General features: G+C 50.0%; 1 protein-coding gene across 1 annotated transcript in view; it reads right to left on the bottom strand.

The window, feature by feature from the left end:
• The window catches only part of LOC144108723 (uncharacterized), a 161,151-nt gene that overhangs the window by 58,653 nt on the left and 81,507 nt on the right, over positions 1–20,991 (bottom strand). The window contains exon 10 of the mRNA XM_077641893.1: positions 19,432–19,544. Coding sequence (XP_077498019.1) covers positions 19,432–19,544 — 113 coding nt within the window. The remainder of the gene's footprint in view (positions 1–19,431; positions 19,545–20,991) is intronic.

Below are 20,991 nucleotides of genomic sequence, written 5' to 3'. Positions count from 1 at the left end.
TCATTAAGTAACACCTTCACAGGAGAGCATGCGGAGCGCATGCAGAACCTGCCCTACTTCCTTTCGTTATCTATATTTTTGTCTGTGCCGTGATCGTGCAAGAAGTGGGAGCTCCTTTGTAACTGTGGTAAATTTATTTCGTCCAGTTTGGACTAGAAAGGAGAGGCTTGGGTGCTGAGTTTCATGTTTATCTGTAAAAGAAGATCAGTGCTGCCCCTGGAGACGCCAGTTACGACAGCTGAGGCATATGGTGTTGTGCAGTGGTGTTGAGTGCAGCGAAAAGTGTTTTGTCGGACGCACTGTGCGAGGCAATTCAGAAAGCGAAGGGGAGCTGCATGGACTCAAATGTTCGGAGAACATTCTTCTGGAGGTTGAGCGAGAGTGACGTTCCTTGTGTGTGCTACGAAGGGCCTCGTTTCGACGGGCCTGGGCCCGTGACAAGACGGCGGGCATCATCAATTACCGAGCCATACTCGTTGAGAGTGAACGACAAAAACGAAGGGGTTTAAGCTCAACCGGACCCCGTTTTCATAGTGTCGGCACGTGTCGAACGCCGCCGCTGCCGCCGCGGGGAGACGGGCGTTATCTTCCCCAATTGCCGTGACCGTGCCGGGGACAAAGGGCCTCGTTTCGGCGGGCCTGGCCCCGTGACAAGACGGCGGGCATCATCACCAACCCTCCCGAGCACATGCCAGGACAAGGGATCACTTTCCCGGCCTTTTAGTGACCTCGCGTTCCGGCCTTGAGTGGCGAGTGTCATTTGATGGAGAACGGAGGTCGGAGACACGCGGGAACCGTCAGCGGGCCAGACACCGTCTACCACAGCCGACGCTACCTCGACGACAACCTTCTTTCCCTCGGACTCAACACGTGACGGGGGCGAGACCATAAGTGCGGTGGTGTGTTTGTGCGCCCAAGTGAAAGCCCTAGGCCCCTCCCACTCCGGCGTGGGCGTCCTCACCCTAGAGAATGTGGGGATAAGAGGATATAAAAATCGACAAGCAGTACGGAAGAAAAAACGCTCAGGACAACATCGTTCGCCAAGGGGGCCTTCAGCGCCGAAGCCCGACGGCGTGCAGCTTCTGCCAGCAACCGTTCGAGCTCTACTCCGGTGCCCCTCCATCGTCCCCATGAAGTCGTCGGCACGTAAGCTCGGACACCCCAGCCTCTGATGTATAATCATAATCATGTATAATTATTGAATATATCTGTTTGTTTAAACTGAGCCATACGGTGTCTCTTTGCCTCTCCGCCCCGTGTGGACCTGCGCATTATGGGTTTGTCACATAGTTGCTGTGGTTGCGTATCGAGGTAACCAGCAGAGTTACTTATGGCAGATATATGCGTACCGCGGCTCGTCAACTTTGCCGTTTTGACTCAGAATTCTGGCGCCATTGTCGATCGTCACCCATGATGACCAAGCGCTCATGAATGCAAATGTTTTCATTGCTCAAGTATACTAGGTTGATATGATCGGTTTTTGTTCAGTTAGGTGCAGAGGAATGCGCTGCGTGCTGATGAAAGACTAAGGGCAATTGCTTGTGCAGCCATGAGCTGCAAGCAATCAGGAAAAAGCAAAAAGGCACGCAGTGCGTAAGGAGCTCAAAAAGTTCAAGACTGTGTGCCTGCAAGACAGTGCTGGAAGTGGCCTTAGCTCAGCGTGGATGTGAATCAGCTGGAAAAGGCAAACAGTTTACAAACAGGTAAGAAAGTAATATAACGAAAAAAAAGAAATATTGACGCACACATTTTGTGCAGGCAGTTTCGGCATGCTGCGTACCACCAGATTGTCTGGTTAACGTGGAAGGGGCTGGGGGAGAACCACCGACGGATTCTAGCAAGCTGTGTGCTGAGCGCTGTTCGAAAGAAGTACCATGCCAAACTGCTATATATACAGGCTTAAAGCATTACACGGAACGCCTGAACGAGAGAAATAAACGGCACTGGCAAAAGATTACGCTGATCTGTGTTTCGCCAAAGCGCGGGCCGCAGCGAAGCCAGCGCAGCCGGACGGCCGGCCGACTCCGTGAATGGCGTCACTTCCGACAGTTCTCCTTTTTACCGCCCCCCACCCGGCGCTTCCGGAAGCGACGAAGGCGTGCCGGCGCCGGGTTTTAAGAAGTGATTGCAGCTCTGTTTGCGGATAGAATCGGGAAAAAATTACACACATGATTTTCAAGGTCCTTTCTTCCCAACCACAGCGGTTCATGCGATTTGGAAACCGTTTCAGCTTCCCTTTATGTCAAAGACATCGCAGTGAGAGATGCAAAGAAAACTGATAGGTGTACCATTAAAAGACATGAAGGTGGCAGACTGGGTCAAGGAACAAACGCGGGTTAAAGACATCGTAGTGAAAATCAAGAGGAAGAAATGGGAATGGGCAGGCATGTAATGATAAGGCATTATATGCGGTAAACCATGACGTAAAAAACTGTATTTTCTAGGAAAAGAAAGCGTACGAGGGGGCAGCAGAAAGTTATGTGGACGAGTGAGATTAAGACGTTCGCCGGCATAGAGTAGCCCTAGCTAGTACAGGACAGGGTTAATTGGCGAGATATGAGAGAGGCTTTTGTCCTGAAGTGAGCATAATCAGGCTCATGATTATGACCGTAGTTGCCTGGGAAGCACTGGTCCCACCGCGGCCAAAGATCATGGCCTCTTTCGAACGCGTCAAGGCTGCTGAAAGGGTAGCATCGCAAATTGTTTGCTCATCGCTCTTGGCTCGCTTGAACATGGTGATTCCGCCTGTGTTTACGAGAGATTTTGTTTCTCAAAATTTTAAGGCAAAAGCCTTACTAGCCCCATTACTCGGAATTCCATTTGCGATCATCACTGAGGCGGAGACATAGTTAAAAAATGATAGCGGCTTTTTCTCATACGGCATAACTGGCGGACCTCTATGTGGCGATAGTTTTCCCGACATTCGTATCAACGTTGTGACTTAACTGTCCCGCACACCATGAAGTGTGGTGTCATACAATTTCCCGCTCCCTATAGCTTATATGTGCTAGTCAAGATGGACGCTCTCTTGTGAAAAGCATTCGAACCAAGTACATACGCCCCTTCAATTGTACGACTTCTCAGGCTCTTTACCCCTTCTCTTAAAGGGGCTGCGAAACACCGCTTGAACTGATGCCGGTTACACATCAGATAGATTCTTTATGTCACACAGATGCTGACTCAAAAATAATTACGAGAGTAGATGCATAGGAACGGGAGTCATTCAATAAAGAAATTTCAAAATACAAACAAACAAAATGCTACCCTCAACTCGATTGTCGCGCATTTCCCATTCCCATTACAGTCTCCCAATGACGGCACTTTGTGCGACCAATCTAAACAGCCCATCTGAGCACGTGGCGGAAGTTTGCACTCCATGGTTGCCTGTCCTCTGTAACTCGTTCATGCCAAGGCTGGCAGCGCTGTTTGCATGGTTACAACAACCATGTGAACGTCCAGCTGACCCAGCGATGCTTCATCGTCACGTCGACGGCGCAGAAGGGAACACTGATCAGTGACGTTCCATTACTTATGGATCCGAACTCGAGCGCGAGATACTGTGACGGTATGACAGCTTGCGCAAGATATCAGACACATTTAGCATAGCGCGTACCGCTACTGCTTACCGCCAACAAACACCCGTCTCTCCTAGCGCGCTGGTTGGTCACGGGGAGCAAGGAGCGCGCGCTGTTGACGGGAACGTGGCGCCATCTGGCGCTGCTGCCCGTTGATCCTCCACAAGCTGACGATGCGCACTGCTGCTAAATGTGAAACCAACGCATCCTTCCTTGAGACCGAAACGAACGCTTAGAGAGTACAATGGCTCGATCGGATCGATTCCGCAAAGTCGCTCTCAGATACATCGAGAGTAGCCATAAGAGTTGAGTGCTGTATACATAGAGGATGTTTACATAGAGGCGCAAAGTCCTTCGATGCAAAAAGTAGCCAGAGCCTCTGGTGGTGTAAATTTGTTTTACTTGCTTTACAGTGCTGTTATCAAGGGCAAAAACGTTGGTGTTGTTAATGTAATGTAAAGCACGAAAACTTGACAAGACGTATCTCAAGTTATTAACACAAGTTGCAGTATATTTACTCTTTGTCCAATCATCAAGCTCCCACTAAGTGATGTCATATGCGCTGCTAAAAACCGCAACTGTATGGTGACACCGTCAGCGCCACGAATTTGTTTTTGCGAGCGAATTAAAATGTAAAAAACCGCGGCATAAGCAGTACGACCGATGCTTGTAGCATCAATATAACTCATTCTATGCAACCAACAGGCAAAACAATGCATTGAAAATGTGTTTCGGGACCCCTTTAAGGCGTGGCTGAGGTGTAAACCGAGGTGCAAGGCGTTTACTACGCAATTTCCTTTTCTCGAAAACCTATGTACGTATCAGTATCGTGATGCGACCGTCCATCGTACAGCGTTAGATGGGGTGTGATAGAATTTCCCATCGCAAACATGCGTCTCTTAGTCATGGTGCAGGCTAGCTCGTAACATGTATTCCAGCCGGCGACATGTGTACCTCTAAAGCTATGCATTTCGCCTACTTTGGCTTCACAGTCGTGATGCAACCGTTCGTCGTTCAGCGATCCGGGGATGTCATACAATTTCTTGTCGCACATAGCACGCAGCTGCTAGTCAAGTTGGTGGCTAGCTTGCGAATGGGATTCCAATCCACAACATAGAAACGCACGATAAGACATTCGTGCTTTCTTTAAGCAGCCGTGAGTGCCCTCCTTAATTTTATTAGATTATCCCGCTCGCATGGGCGTTTATTGAGTGGTATGCCCGGGTGGCAACTTGACGCACGCGCAGACGTAAACGGCCTTGGAGGCAGCGCAGTCAGTTTAGCCTTAGTTTTCTCTATTAATGGCTCCTTGCGCGATCGGCGGCAGAGATAAGCACAGGCTCTGAACACTCGGGCCAATGCGTCTGACCTAGAGCTCTCTGCTTACTTCGCGCCGCAGCCAAAATAAAGACTCCGAGCTCATTTCTGCAGCGACCGGTGCAATAATGTGAAAGCAGTAGCCAAGGCTCAGAAGCCGCTAGCTGAGAGCGCCACTCGCATGGCTCACATAAAAAACCTCCCGCCAAGGTTGCCTTCGACCCAGTGGAGATATCAGTAGACTCGCCAGCAGACACATCATACGACCAGTCTATTAAAACTTCGGGACCTTGCGAGCATTGTTCTTGCACATTAGAGCCCCGCAACCTCGTAATAGCTGCCCGTCATTCTGAATGCGCGCAGCGCATGTTTTTACATAGTTATTTGCCCGGAACTTGAAATCTGTTTCATTGCGAATGATACCATGCCACAAACACTGATGTTGGTGTGTAGCACTGTGGCGTTTTAAAAAACGACTCTCCTGCCTTCCGTAGTATCATGAATAAATAAGAACATTTGTCTGTTGCTCACATCCCCATGGCTTCCTAAAAGATGGCTGTTAGCGTCATTTCATATAGTGCTAATTTTTGTTTGCTGTACTCTTTGCATCAAAAATCAAAATAAATGTAAAAAAGCGGCTGTACTGTTTAGTTCGAAGCGTGGCTGAATAAAAAGAGTGGCGCATGCCTGCTTAGCATATTCAGTCTCAACTTAGAAAGCGACGACAGACACTTTCGAAAAGTGCACTGTGGCCATAAGTGCATTCGCCATCCGGGAGTCGTCTTTAACACTCCTAATTATCAGAGCCCCAGAGTCTGTTGACGGAATGAGCAAGTAACGCCAATAGTGACGCATGCCTGCTTGGAATATTCACTCTAAGCTTGGAAAGTGACGACAGTTATTCCGGAGCCCTCCCAAACAACACCTATTTCTTCCTTTCTCCTCTTAGTCCCTCCTTTATCCCTTCCCTTACGGCGGGGTTCAGGTGTCCGCCGATATGTGAGACAGATACTGCGCCATTTCCTTTCCCTAAAAACAAATTTTCATTTTCTTTTTTCGACAAGTGCACTGTGGCCATAAATTCGATTCCCCATCCGGGAAACGTCGTGACCATTCCTAACAATCAGAGCTCCAGAGTTTGCGCATAAAACTCTTTCTCCAGAAGGATAATCAAGACAGGCTTAGCAGTCATTTTTTGTTACAACGTAGCGATCATTTTTGTACTCATTTCTTTCGTCCTACAGACGCTAATTTCCATGCGCCCGATATTAACAGACTAAGAGAGCTTGCCTGTCAGCCCAAGTGTACCTAGGGTCGACGCGAAACCGCGCAGCCATTGAGAACCGCCCAAGATATGCTGCAGAAAGATGCCGTGTATGCCTTCAGACGCTAATGGTGTCAACATTGGTTCTCGTAAAAACTAAACGTGGCTTACATAAGGCTATGTGTAAATTACTGATCGAATAGAGAAAATGAAGGATTGTTTGTGGGCCTTTACGTCTCTAAACTCCACAAGGGCTCTTAGGAACGCCACTGTGGAGGGCTACGAAATAATTTTGACCACCTGTGGTTCCTGAACGTGCGGTCACAACGCACAGAAACGCGCAATTTAGCATTTATCCTCTTTAGAAAGGCGGCGGCTAGGGTAGGCACCTCACACCTTGACCTTCTGCTCAGCTATCCAACGTCTAAGCCATGGAGACGTTCTGGCAGGTATTTTGAGAGCGGAATCCTCCCTGACATGGTCTAACGACGAACATGATCGACTGTACAGCGTCAAGTACTTCACTTGGATGTATCGGAACAGCGGCTACAGACGGATCGAAGTCGATGAAAGATGAGAAAATAATAAGGCAACTGTCATTACGCCAGACGGCATTTTGCAGTTAGCGGCGGTGTCATTAGAACTTAACTCCGCGGCAACAACTTTCGAACTAAAACTCTGGTTTGGGAAATTTGGTCAAGTTGCATGGCTTGAGCAAGCAGCGCGAAAAGACAAGGAACAACGAGTGGCCGGGATGCACACAGTCCCAGTGTGACAGACCTTATCTGTTTAACCTGAGTGTTAAGTGAGAATCCCACGGCGCCGATGTCAACCCCCCCCCCTCACCTGTTCCTGGGAGCGGCCATGCCCGTGGGAAATAGAGGAATGTACGTCGAGGCGTGACGCCCGCGCTTATGGTGCCTCGATGCCAGCTACGGCACTAATCGTTTCGGCTGTGGCGCCGAGGACGAGCCATCCCCTGCTGACCGCAGTGGGCCGACGACGTTGTCCCGCTGAAGACATTCCTTTGCAGTCAGCGGGGGGACGGCAAATCCGATGCGTGGCACTCGATAAAATGCACATGCAGCGAGCTGAGCACGCGCCCTGCACGTTCCAGGAGGTGCGGGGTCCATTGGGCTCGGACCGGGGAGCCCTGGGATCCGCCCACTTGAAAAAACGGGGACACTGCACTGATATTGGTTAGAATTGGGGAGAGCTAGTTTACTAAAACTCCGCCCAATTATCGAAAGGGTTAAAAACCCGCTGGAAACAATGACTAAGCAGGAGCGCGCCGCATCTCAAGCTCGGTCGTTTTTAACACTCTTTTTTTAAACAGCCTTTTTAACTGCCCTTTTTAAACTGCCTTTTGCTCACCTGGCTTTTTATGTCGATCCCGTCCTGAATAAATCAGTTTGTTTGCCAAGAAGTTGGAATTGCTGCCCCAACCGGTAACGTGTCGCCAGACGAGCCGACGAGGACCGCTAATCCCTTCGTACCGCTAACCACCGTGTATCGATCACCGGCCAGCGTGCCATCACCATCCGCCGCTGGCGACGAGCAATCGACCAGCCCAAACCGGCCATCCCATCAGAAGAAGTGCAAGAAAGTTAACTGGTGCCGTGACCAGGATTCGTCTGAGCGGCTTTCTACAGAGCGGTTGGAGGCAGTACCGTCCAGAAGATTGAAGGGGCAAAATCTTGGTGAGAAGCCCCGGGGAGCAAGGTCCAAGTGAGGCCATATTCTTGTGAGAGGCCTTGGAGTCAAGAGGCCTTGGAGAGAGGCCAAGGAGTGCCAAGGAGCGAGAGAAGCGGATCGACGGGGCGAGCGCTGCGACTTCAGCGGCACCTGCGGCTGGCGACTCCGTAGGCTTGGAGGACGTGGTGAGCCTGCTGCGAGCGATCGGTTCCTGCCGCACTTCTGAGCCTCAGGGCATGAACTGCTGCTGCCACGAAGTGAGTAACATGTTCGACAACCCGACAACGGAGTGAGTTCCCTCATTCTCACTTTACTTGCCTTGGGAGTGCTTGAGCCGGCAGGGTAGAATAAACTAAGGCACAATGGCGACATTCAGATGGCAAAGTGGATTCGGCTGAGTATGGCGCTCAGCGCGCAGAAATGTCAGAGGCCGAGCGAGCCAGAGAAAAGGAGAAAGGCGACGCTGTTATTCGAGAGCTCAAGCGTATTAGCGATAGCGGAAGGGAAGCTAAGGCAGGAAAGGAAAAGGATTCCAGAGGAGCAACGCTCACGGAAAGCGGCGCATGTATCGCCGGAGCCGGCACAAGCAAAGCCTTACTCTATTAGCGTGAATGACGCTGATGAAACACTGATCGAGGTGAGGAATAAGGAGGATAACAGCGCCGGAATTCAGTCGGCTACTTTGAAAACCGACCGCAGGAATCCCAGGTTCCTGCAAACAATGCAGCTGTCGTTCGCGTCGAGATGCCGCGAGTTGCTGAGTCAACCAAGAACGTTGATACAGACCGGCAGTCCTTGATTCCCAAGGTGGAGGTGAGTTCCATGGACATGCCTGTTGAAAATTCGAACTGTGATCAGACTGTGCAGGTCGAGTGTTGCGAAGCAGCCGAGCGTGTTATTGGCGATGCGAATGGCACTTATGAGCGCAACGACATGAACTGCTCGGACGGCCCAGTTGACCCGTACTACCTTTTGTTGCTAACTGAAGCGCCAGTATGACAGGCAGAACGTTTCGAAAGTGGCATGTGCGTTCAAACAGCATGCGCAGCATTCGCAACGTCGTCGGAGGTGCCAGCAGCACAGCTTGGTAGGCCAGGCTGTTCTGAGCCGGAGAACTCAGATTCGTGCATGGCCGCGATAAACGTCGCTGTAGATGAGTGCAATTCGAGTGGTGGCGGCGAATGAGCCCCATGCCTTGAGAGAAGGGAAATTACACTGCCGCTGATAGAGCGAACCGCGACCCATGCTGCGATCTCATTACGAGTCTGGGCGACAGGCGGGTCGCAAACCGCGAGGTCGCTGATGATGAACTGATTAAGCTGACCACGCCACAATCAAAAGGGCTCTCTAGATACGAGCATTAGAGCCTTTTGCGGTGGCTCGTGCCCCATATGCGCTGACGCTCGGTGACTCCACCGAGGTAGGAGACGAAAGACATAACCAGAATCCAGAACGACTGCCAGAATGGTGGACTCTGCTACACGTATTGTCCAATTTGATACAGCCGGGCAACGTGCTCGATCCTGGTGGATAGAGACAAATGCCTAATGATCCTAGCCGTAGCTCATTCTGCCTCTGCCGGGTAGCGATAAGTGTAAAAATGCACTTGTGGCTCGAGTCCATATTGGGACAGTGGGTGAAAGTGGCGGAACGCGAAGAATTCGCTCATGCCAGTGTGCAAATTCAGTCCTGTGTGAACTGTTCCCGTTGGGACATTTAATCCGTAGGTGACGAAGAGCACCGTGCCATTATGTGTGTCTTGCCCTCGTCGGGATCGTGTTGCGGTGTATATGCCACTTCATGAGAACTGCAGTTATTGTATATTTTCTTCATCCAGTATTTAGTTCCATGTTGTTGCCTGTATGATTTTTCTAATGCGTTTACGAGAGGTTTTTTTTTTCTGCTTGTCGTCCTGTAACTGAGATATCCGCATGATTGAAGGCAACTTTTTTGAGTACTAATTTTGCTATTGTATGTAGGATGTAAAGTGCCCCTCTTTTGTTTTTTTTGTTTTTTGTGCTGGTACAGCGCCCAGTGGGGGCCTTGTTCCTTGTGCTTTTCAGCGTTCTATATTTTGTTGAAGGCCGGATCCTTTGTGCTATTGTGGTCTTCGGTATGTTGTGTGTAAAACAAGCGCCCCTCCAACATTCTTGGTGGGGAAGTGTGAAGTTTGAAGCCCACGGCGCCGATGGGTCGTCCCCCCCGCCCACCTGTTCCCACGGGAGCGGTCATGCCCGTGGGAAATAGTGGAATGTACATCGAGGCGTGACGCCCGCTGTTAGGGTGCCTCGATGCCAGCTACGGCACTAATCGTTTCGCCTCAGGCGCCGAGTCATCCCCTGCTGACCTGCAGAGGGCCGACGACCTTGTCCCGCTGAAGAGATTCCTTTGCGGTCAGCGGGGGGACGGCAAATCCGATGCGTGGCACTCGATGGAATGCACATGCAGCGAGCTGCGCACGCGGAATCACGCGCCCTGCACGTTCCAGGAGGTGCGGGGTCTACTGGGCTCGGACCGGGGAGCCCTGGGCTCTGCCCACTTGCACACACGGTGCCACTGCACTGCTATTGGTTAAAATTGGGCGAAAGCTAGTTTACTAAAGCTCCACCAAATTATCGAAGTGGTTAAAAACCGGCTGGAAACATTAAGCAGCAGCGCGCCGAGTCTGAAGCTCGGCCGTTTTTAACAGCCTTTTTCTAAACAGCCTTTTTAACCGCCCTTTTGATACTGCATTTTGCTCACCTCCCTTTTTATGTCGATCCTGTATTGAATAAATCAGTTTGTTTGCGAAGAAGTTGCAATTACTGTCCCAAACGGCAACGTGTCGCGAGACAAGCGAACGAAGACCGCTAATCCTTTCTTACTGCTAACCGCTGTATATCGATCACCGGTTGCCACCACTTCGCGCGCTTTTGCGTGCGTTCCCAGACACCCGTAGAGCGTGTGGGGGTAGCGCTTTAGGTCACAAAGGAGATGCCCTAGACTCAGCGTGGCAAGCTCAGCCGGAGACCAGCTACCAAGTGACAAGGTGGCTGGTCGTTTGGTGCCCAGCATTCGCCGGTCGCAAGCCAGAGATAGGGTCGGAGGCAAAGCTTCACAAAACAAAACTAAACTTATACAGCTGTCACATATATTAAGGAGCCTAAACTAAATTTTAAAAGAAAAAGGTGTCAAGAAGACGACGCGAATAAACCGAAGAATAAAGAAGAGGAAGCAAAAACATTCGTTGAGGTGGAGAGAGATGATTGGTGGAGAAGCATACGGTGACGTGGAGAGAGATGATTGGTGGAGAAGAGAAGACAACGACAAGGCTTACGTGGACTAACACCGAGGCTATAAAAGGGCGAGTGAAAACGAGGCACTGGGGAACAACAGAGAAGCGGAGGCTCCGGCAGGTCAGGGACACATCGGCTGGAAGAGAGCGACGCCGGCTACTGCTCCGGTGAGCTCGCGTTCTACGACATCGCATCGTGGACATCCTGCCGTGCCTGAGCCCGTTCCGGGGTGTTAACAGAGGACGCTACCATCTCCTACGGCCAGGGGTGTCTCCATCGCTGTTGCCACCCATCCGGGTGGTGCCCCGACGCCAACAACACCGGCATCACCTCCACGGGCGCTAGGAACGGGAGCTTGTACGACGCAGCCAGCGACGCCAGCCCAAGCACGCCGAAGGCAGCCTCGACGACGGCTACGGGATCCACACAACGCCGCAGCCACACCGAACCAACCGTCAGCACGAACGCCGACCGCTAATAGTAGAACACTAGTAGTAGACGCTAGTAGCAGTGTGCCAGGGTCGCGTGTATTTATAGTCTTTGTGTTTTGTGTTAGTTTTATTTGTTTTGTGTTCTAGTGTGTGTGCCACGTAGCGTGTATTAAATGTGCGTTTGTGTGGCTACACCCGTCGCCTTGTCCATTCTTTCAGTCCGAGTGTTCTCCGGAGAGATCCGTGACAAAGATAAGTGGTGACCCGGTGCCAGGATTCATTTCCTTTTTTCTTTTTTGCTTTGTCTCGGATCTTTCCGATCTCTCGACGGCAGAAAGTATGGATTTGGCAAAAACGTTAAAACTGGCACTCAAGCTAGGGTTAAGCAAGCAAGAGGCGATGCGTCTCTATGACGTGGAGGAAAAGAGGAAGAAAGAGGAGGCAAAGAGGCAGAGAGAGGAGGCAGATAGGCAGAGAGAGGAAAGGGCGCAAGCACGCGCAGACGCGCGCGAGGCAGAAGAGCGAGAAGCTACAAGAGTTCGCGAGGCAAAAGAACAGGAGAAAATAAGGATAGAACGGGAGAAGGAGTTTATTTTGTGGAAACAGGAGCATGCCGCGGGAGGATATGAGGATATCACGGACGATGATCAGCGTTCCTTAGCGGGTACAGAATCTCCAAGACCAGCCAGAGTTTGTCCAAGAAAGCTGATGGCTCCTTTTGATGACAAGAGAGCTGATTTGGATGCATATCTGCAACGATTCGAGCGGCTGCTTTGGGGCAAGGCTGGAGCGCTGTGAATGGGCCACGGCACTGAGCATGTGTTTAGTCGGAGAGGCGCTGAATGTTTTTTTGGAAGCATACCTGCTGCTGATTCCATGCAATATGAGAAAGTCAAAAAGGCACTTCTCCAAAGATTCAAGTTTACGGCAGAGGGTTTTCTTGAGAGATTTCGCACCGCGAAACCTCAGGATTCGGAAACCGCTAAGCAGTTTTCCTGCAGGCTATCCAACTCTTTTGATAGGTGGCTTGATATGTCAAACACAGAAAAGAGTTTTGAAGGGGTGTGTGACAAGCAGTTCACTGAGCAATTTTCAACGTGTTGCAGCTCAAAGCTGGCGCTATTCCTGAAGGAAAGAAAGTTGTGTTCATTAGAAGAGTTCTCCGACACTGCAGACCAATTCCTCGAGGCTCAAGGGCTAAGAAATTTGAGTAAGGCAAAGGAGGAATCCCAAAAGGTCGTAGAGACAGATGCGGCAAAACCAAGAGCTTATGGCGGTGCGTCTAAGGCGCCAGTAAGGTGTTTTTTTCTGCAGAAAGGTGGGACACCGTGCAGCTGACTGTCGGACTAGTAGTGCTGCCCAAAAAACGCAGGTTGTGTGTCAAGGTTGTAAGAGGAGGGGTCATACTCTGGATGAGTGCCGATACAGAACGCAGGACCGAGCTGCATGCGTTGTCGACTCTAGGGTAGAACTTGTTACGCCGCCCGAAGTTCCACAGCTGAAAGGAGAGCAAACGCCGCTGGAAAATGAGGGAGTGACTGGAACACCCATGTCGAAAGCAGCAATGCCAGTGGTGGTTGGGCAAATAGGGGACCGTCATATATTGGTGTTTAGAGACAGCGGAGCTAACACAGTCTTGGTTCGTAGAAGCCTGGTGAAGGACGAGGATCTTACAGGGGAAGCGTCGGTCGTCACTCTTGTAGATAGCACAGTGAGATACCTTCCTGAAGCCAGGATCCTAGTGTCCACGCCATATTATACTGGGCAGGTAGTGGCAAAATGCGTAGATCAACCCATCTACGATCTCATCTTGGGGAACATTATGGGTGCAAGAGGTGTCGAAGACCCCGATCCCGAGTGGAGGATGCTCGACGGTGACGAATATCCAAAGGAGGAAAGGCCTGCGACAGCTCAGACGGGTGCAGCCAGTTTCTCGTCGGCAGTGGATACAAGAGCTCAAACGATTGCCCGAGCAACGCAGCGTCCGCTCTCCACCCCTGTTACGATGTGCCTGAGCGTAACACCGGGCGAAATTGCAATTAGGCAAAAAGAAGACCCGAGCCTGAAGACCTGCTTCCAAAGAGTCGGGGAAAAGGTGAACAGAAAGAAGAGTCGGACGTCATTCGAGTATCAATTGGTAAATGGTCTTTTGCACAGGGAATGCATATTTAGTACATGAAGGCGGGTCCAACACCTAGTGTTACCGAGAGATATGCGAGAGACCGTGTTGCGATTAGGTCATGACGCCGTTATGGCCGGACACCAGGGTGTTCGAAAAACGCTGTCTAGGATCACCGAGGAGTTCTTTTGGCCGGGTGTTCAGAGTGACGTTAAGCGCTTTGTTCGCTCATGTAACGTGTGCCAGCGCACAGTTCCGAAGGGAATAGTTGGTCCCGTACCTCTGAGAAAGATGCCAGCCATCGACCTACCATTTCCGCGAGTGCCTATTGACATTGTGGGGCCAATCTCTCCAGTATCCGCCAAAGGCAACAGATATGTGCTTGCTCTAGTTGACGTGGTCACTCGTTATCCGGACGCTATTCCACTGAGAACTATTGACAGTATCCAAGTGGCGGAGGGTCTCGTGGAAATGTTTTCGCGTTATGGGTTCCCGAGGGAAGTTTTGAGTGACCGGGGCTCGAACTTCCCATCGGAACTAATGAGGGAGGTTAACCGCCTTTTGTCAGTGAGGCAGTTACTGACGACGCCTTACCATCCCAGGTGTAATGGGCTTGTAGAGCGGTTCAATGGCACCCTCAAAAATATGATCAAGAAAATGTGCCAGGAGAGACCTACTGATTGGGATAGATATCTCCCAGCTCTTCTGTTTGCTTACCGCGAAGTACCACAAACGCGTCTTGGTTTCTCGCCTTTCGAAATGTTATATGGGAGAACCGTTAGAAGTCCACTTGCAATACTCAAGGAGCTGTGGGCTAATAAAGAGATTGCATCAGATCTCAGAGCACATACACATACGTGTTTGAGTTGCGGGATAGGTGGAAGGAAACATGCAGGCTTGTACATCAAAGCCTGGAAAAGGCGCGTGAACGCCACAAGGGATGTTATGAAATGAAAGCCATTAACAGAAATCTGAATCCGGGCGACAGGGTTCTTGTGTTGCTACCCATGGATCATGATAAGCTAATGATGCAATGGAAGGGCCCGTACCTCGTGACGCGGAAGAAAAACGATTCGATTATGAGTTATTTATAGATGGCATTAAGAGGGTTTTCCATGTAAATATGTTGAAGAAATATGAAGAAAGAGGTCCCGTACGGCGGTACACCCCCAGGGCAACTTGTTCGGCAGTGGCCAAGGAGACAGGTGATGCTGCCGAGGTGTCCACGTTCAGTGGGAGGAACAGGGGACGCAGCAGGGGACGAGCTACTGAATAAGCCCAATTTGAATGCAGACAGAGGATTACAGCTCTACTCCAAATCAAGGGCGAAACGTTTTGGGATGGGCCAAGCCAAATTGATGTCGTATGTCACAAATCAGACTTGTATAGAGATAGAGCTAACTGGTCAGCTCTTGGTGTCTCTGGGATATATCATGTTGTTGCTGTGTTAATCTCTGGGATTTATCTTGTTGCTGTTGTTGGTGTCATGTGATTACACAAGGAAGTGTGTTGCGGACACCAACATGCGTATTAAGGACTCTACGGACAACGGCTGCTGTTGGTGTTATGTGATTATACAATGAAGTGTGTTGCGGACACCAACATGCGTATTAAGGACTCTGTGCGGATAGCGTCAGTGCTGTGTTATTGTTCTGGAAATGCAATTTGGTGTGCTGTGTTAGTGGTGTGCGTGTGGTGTGTGATGGACATCTGCGGGGTAGTCTGTTATGGGTCCAGAATCGCCACAGAAGTTAGTCGGGTGGCTGGATGCTTTAAGATCAAGATGACGTGAGTAGTTTTTCATGGAAAAACACTTGAGAGAGGGGGCCCTTGTCACATATATTAAGGAGCCTAAATTAAATATTAAAGGAAAAAGGTGTGAAGAAGACGACGCGAATTAACCGAAGAATAAAGAAGAGGAAGAGGAAGCATTCGTTGAGGTGGAGAGAGATGATTGGTGGAGAAGCATACGGTGACGTGGAGAGAGATGATTGGTGGAGAAGAGAAGACAACGACAAAGCTTACGTGGACTAACACCAAGGCTATAAAAGGGCGAGTGAGAGCGAGGCACTGGGGGGAACAACAGAGAAGCGGAGGCTCCGGCAGGTCAGGGACACATCGGCTGGAAGAGAGCGACGCCGGCTACTGCTCCGGTGAGCTCGCGTTCTATGACATCGCATCGTGGACCTCCTGCCGTGCCTGAGCCCGTTCCGGGGAGTCAATAGAGGACGCTACCACCTGCTACGGCCAGGGATGTCTCCAGCGCTGTTGCCACCCATCCGGGTGGTGCCCCGACGCCAACAACACCGGCATCACCTCCACGGGCGCTTGGACCGGGAGCTTCTACGACGCAGCCAGCGACGCCAGCCCGAGCACGTCGAACACCGCCAGCGACGCCAGCCCAAGCACGCCGAACGCAGCCTCGACGCCGGCTACCTGATCCACACAATGCCGCAGCCACACCGAACCAACCGTGAGCAGGAACGCCGATCGCTAATAGTAGAACACTAGTAGAAGACGCTAGTAGCAGTGTGCCCGGGTCGCGTGTATTTATAGTCGTTGTGTTTTGTGTTAGTTTTGTTTGTTTTGTGTACTAGTGTGTGTACCACGTAGCGTGTATTAAATGTGCGTTTGTGTGGGTACACCCGTCGCCTAGTCCATTCTTTCAGTCCGAGTGTTCTCCGAAGAGATACGTGACAACAGCAAAGAGACGATACAGAGAGTTTTACAATCACTCGTACGAGCAGATACGATGTGATTTAAAAATACAATCAACTCGTCCAAAGTATCATTAGAGAGAGATTAGAATTCAACCGAATCTTTGCACCTAAAGTACCCTAACCCAGAGAGAGACAAATAAACAGGAGACAATTTGTTCACCGGGCACTTCGGCAGTGCGACGACCTGAGGAGCACGACGGGGCCGAACCGCACACTGGCGCACGTTGCCTCGCTGGTCCGTGGCTGGGCGAGTGGTGTTCTCCCGGGAGTCGAGCGGGCGAGCTTCTCGAATGCTTTAACGGCGGCTCGGGCTGACAGACAGCGGTTGAAGCCCTCATTTATAGGCTTGGTCCACGTCTGTTTGTTCTTCGTGCCAAAGCAAGCGCGCATACACACGCTGTAGCAACTGCACAAGCTCCTTCTCCTTCTCGCGTAGGGCGCGCTACCCCATTGGTCGAGAGCAGAAACCGCCTTTCAGAAAACTCTAGGTCATTCTCGCCACGCGGAGTCATCGGCGCAAGATTGAAGGTTATAGGGTATCACTTTAGCGCGGTCAAGGTCATGCCCTCTCGTTCGGCGTTGAGTAGAAACAACTTAGACATTCTAGACAAATCGACGCCGCGCGTGGCTATGTTTACTTTGGCGCCGCGCCGGCGTGCTGAGTAGAAAGGGCAGACACACACGCAAAGTTACGCACCCTCCGGTATGCGTTTCCCGCCGTTTTTCATTGTTTTATTTTACAGCGCGCGGGCGCGATTGCTTAAGCGCAGAGCCGTTTTTTCGAAGATGCGCCGAATTTTGTGACACCGGGCAGCGTGCCGTCACCATCCACCGCTCGCCACGAGCAACCGACCAGCCCAAACCGGCCAGCTTATAAAAAGGAGGGCAAGAAAGTTAACTCTAAATCAAGCTTTCTTTTTGTGACAAGTTTTGACGAACTAAGAAGCTGCAGGCTCTAATCGATGAAACCTAGCTCTATGCCCTTACTGTCAAACCATGGAACTGCGACATCACCTCGGAGGACGTGATTTTTTGCGATCATTTTGCCGGCAAAGACAGAATACGCGCGGACGGAGGGAACACCGCTGCTACGACGCGAATTCCACTGCCCGCCGATGAGAATTTTCATGTCGGGCTGTTGAAATGTTGCCCGTAATAATGGCAGCTTCTGAAAAAAGTCACAGTAAAACAGAGTTCAGCTGCTTGGTACAACCTTGAGTACTAAAAAAGCGCTATGACATCGCCTACACCATTCTTAATTTGTCCTCTTTCGTAACACTGTTTTTGTAATCGAAGAAATATGCGCACATCGCCGATCGTAACGCAACTTACGAAGGCAGAGCTGCCATTTACACGTTGAACGCGCTGTGAGTTGGAGCGTTAAAGGAACTTCAGCGCCCATTAAGATAACGCCGGGAACATAAATTCAAGCGAAATCAAGCAGCTGCTTATCACCATTGCAGTCGGCAACAAAGAAAGACAGGAACGGGAGTGCCATCTCCTGTCCTAGCGGCATCTTGTGGAAGGGCATGTAGAGTTTGAAACCTGGCAGACGGTCGAAATATAGATCTCCGCACACTTATTTTACGCGGCTTGCAAAATCACTATTACATAGTGTACCAGAAACTACTGACTTGACGGCATTTCCATTTCTTGTACTTTGCCTGTACAAACTAACCTTTTTATGTCAACACAAAGCTTCCTTAATAAAACTATCAATGCCATGCAAGGTAGTGCCCCGTTCTTTCGAATTCTTTGCCATACGCACACTTCCTTGACATTGTTCTTTGCAGTATTGTATCGCCGCGGTGGCTCAGTGGTTGCGGCGCTCGGCTGCTGACACGAAAGACACGGGTTCGATCCAGTCCGTGGCGCCCGAATTTCGATGGAGACCCGTGTACTGTGCGATGATATTAAGAACCCCAGGTGGTTGAAATTTTCGGAGTGCTTTACCGCGGCCTCCCCATAGCCTGAGTCGCTTTGGGACGATAAATCCCCATAAACCATAAATATTAAAGTCTTGATGCTGGTGATCAACGGCGTCTAAGAGTAGGTGTTAGCAAGCGAAACTCCTGCATTTGTATGTATTTTTGATAAATGCCCGTTTTTACAGGGCAAAGGCATTTTTTTCTGGCGTTTACACAACACTGCACATTTATTTGATAGATGCGCATTGCGGTACGTGTTGTTATTTGCGTCGTGTGTCTACTTTGTGTCCTTCTGCACGAAATCGTAAAAAACCTATAACAGCCCCTTGTTACCATGTGGCCCACATTGAAGCGGGTGTAACTAAACACTGGGAATAACTTGCCGATATGCGGAGAAGCTCTGAAGAATTTCGATTGGGACTTTACATAAGTTTCCTGATGACTTCAGAGGCTTTAAAGCGATATTCGGTGTGAATATATTCAAGAGTCCCTCCTACGCTCACGGACAATACTTCCTTCGCAGGCCGTGTCATTTAAAAACGGTATACTACAGCCATTTCTAAATTTGCACCCAGATCCTATGGTGGGCACAAAAGTTTGATGTTCGAAGTAGCTCTTTGATCTGCCTCTGAAGCGGGTACAGAGTGGAAAAAAAGAAGCTTGACACTTCGATATGCAGCGTCGCTCTTCCATCTGCTAAAGTGGGTAGGAAGAAAAAACAGGTGTTTGCACCCGTTTGACGGTAAATCTGAGAAAAATGGCTACGCACATTTCGAGACCGTAGTCTTTCCATCCAGACAACAGAAATTATCTGCATGCCAAGATTTTTCACCATAATTCAACTTTCTTCCGTCACTGGCCTACTCTGCTTGGCACCATTTGTACAACTAGCCCCAAAACCAACCCCTTTGGGATAACCGGCGATTTCAGATCGCATTCACGTACTCTGGGTCCATAATTCTAGGACTAGCCTGGCCGGCATGCCAGGCTTGCGTGGGAACGGCACGGCATAAACTTCAGTGAAGAAATAGGCATCGCATGTGTCGTGCCGATGCCATTAGCACCCGTCTTTACCGGGATGTGGCACAAGTAGCGCGAGCCACTAACGTGAAGAGGTAAGGAAGCCATTCAGTCCATCCTGAGCCGTTTATCCCAACGCTGACGACCGTGTAGACGGGCCTGGAAGAACTGCGCTTGTCGGCCATCATGGAGAATACAGCCTGCGGCACCCACCAGGCTCAATGACGTTCCTCAGCTCGCAGGCGAAAGGTGGTCATACAAGACATGTTATGCTGAATGAGCATTGGGGTGCGTAGCAAGAGGGGCGAGTTTGCTTGTACGATACCTATGTTCGGAAACCTACAGTTTGTGAATGACCCGTCGCGGGGTGGTATTGCTGGCATTCACGGACTAAATGCTAAGCTGCGGCGGCACCACGAACTACTCCAAGAAGGACCGGCACTTGTAGAAAAGTGTCGCATGCTTCTTTGCCAGTGTGGTTCAGAAAAGTTTTGCTGTAAAAATAAACGTTAAGAGCGTTGTTGCGTGGATGTTCGCACCTTTAAAATAGGAGGTTGTTAAGCGTCTTTGTGCAAGTTTTCTACAGCCAGCTGTACAGAGAGAACATTGGAACAAGAGGCTTCCAAGCTACAGTAGAACGCTCGGAGCATCATGAAATAGATTTTTTTTCTGGTGCCCAGACTGTATTTTGAAAGTGAATGTTTTCTTGAAAAAGAAGAATTATGTAAATTGGCGCCTCTATTTTTTTATGAAACATTGTCAAGCAGTTTTTAATAACTGGCACTTTTTAAGCGCAAATTGTGTTAAGCAAAACTGTCTCTGCACCTGTGGTCGTTATTACGGCATGCGCATATTGTGATACAGTGTTTTGAAAACCAGGAAAAGGTAGGGAAGGGTGATTTCATTTCACTGATCCATTGTCTACTTCAATTGTCCAATACACTTGCCGTCACTTGCCGGGGGGGGGGGGGGGTGGCATGATAGAATTGAACCCGTCGAACAGAATTGTGTGATAGTAGAATTACATTCAATGCATGCCTCCTATTTACTGTGTACAAGCACGCTGAGAGCACAAGACGAACTTAACTGCGAGAGGAACCCAGTGCGCGGAACTACCACTCCTATTTCGCGACGGCTATTTGCAAACACCACAGCAATTTTTATTTGTTCTTCTTTTGCACCTTCAAGGAAAAATGACTGTTTCGATCACAAGAACTTGGCACCATCAGGAAACAAGCACCAGCCTATACTGAAATTTTAAGACAACGACTTTTCTACCAAATAATCAATGGGGGATCAGTCTTCCGTAACACCGCCTTATTGGATTATTCGAGGCTCCCAAGGTAGTGATATAACCGACAGGCAGCCAGCCTGCTTCGCAAAGCCATTCCGTGCGAAACTGAAACTTCATTTGTTGCGTGTATTCGTTTTGTACGCGGCATTATTCGATCTCAACTCTGCACCTGTCCAGTCTGCAGAATTTCAGCACAAAACGCAAACTGCCCCGCTGCACTGAATTTAGTCATAAATTCGTGCAGTGTGGAGATAATTGCGGATGTAATGGTGCCTTCATTAAGCCTTACCGATGTGAAGCGAGAATGGCTGTCGTGGTCAGATTTCTAATCTATACAGTTCCTAGCGAGGGAC

The sequence above is a fragment of the Amblyomma americanum genome, chromosome 10 (genome assembly GCF_052857255.1).
Source record: "Amblyomma americanum isolate KBUSLIRL-KWMA chromosome 10, ASM5285725v1, whole genome shotgun sequence".
NCBI lineage: Eukaryota > Metazoa > Arthropoda > Arachnida > Ixodida > Ixodidae > Amblyomma > Amblyomma americanum.
Note: the sequence above shows the minus strand (reverse complement) of the source record. Positions and strands in the feature narration are given on the sequence as shown.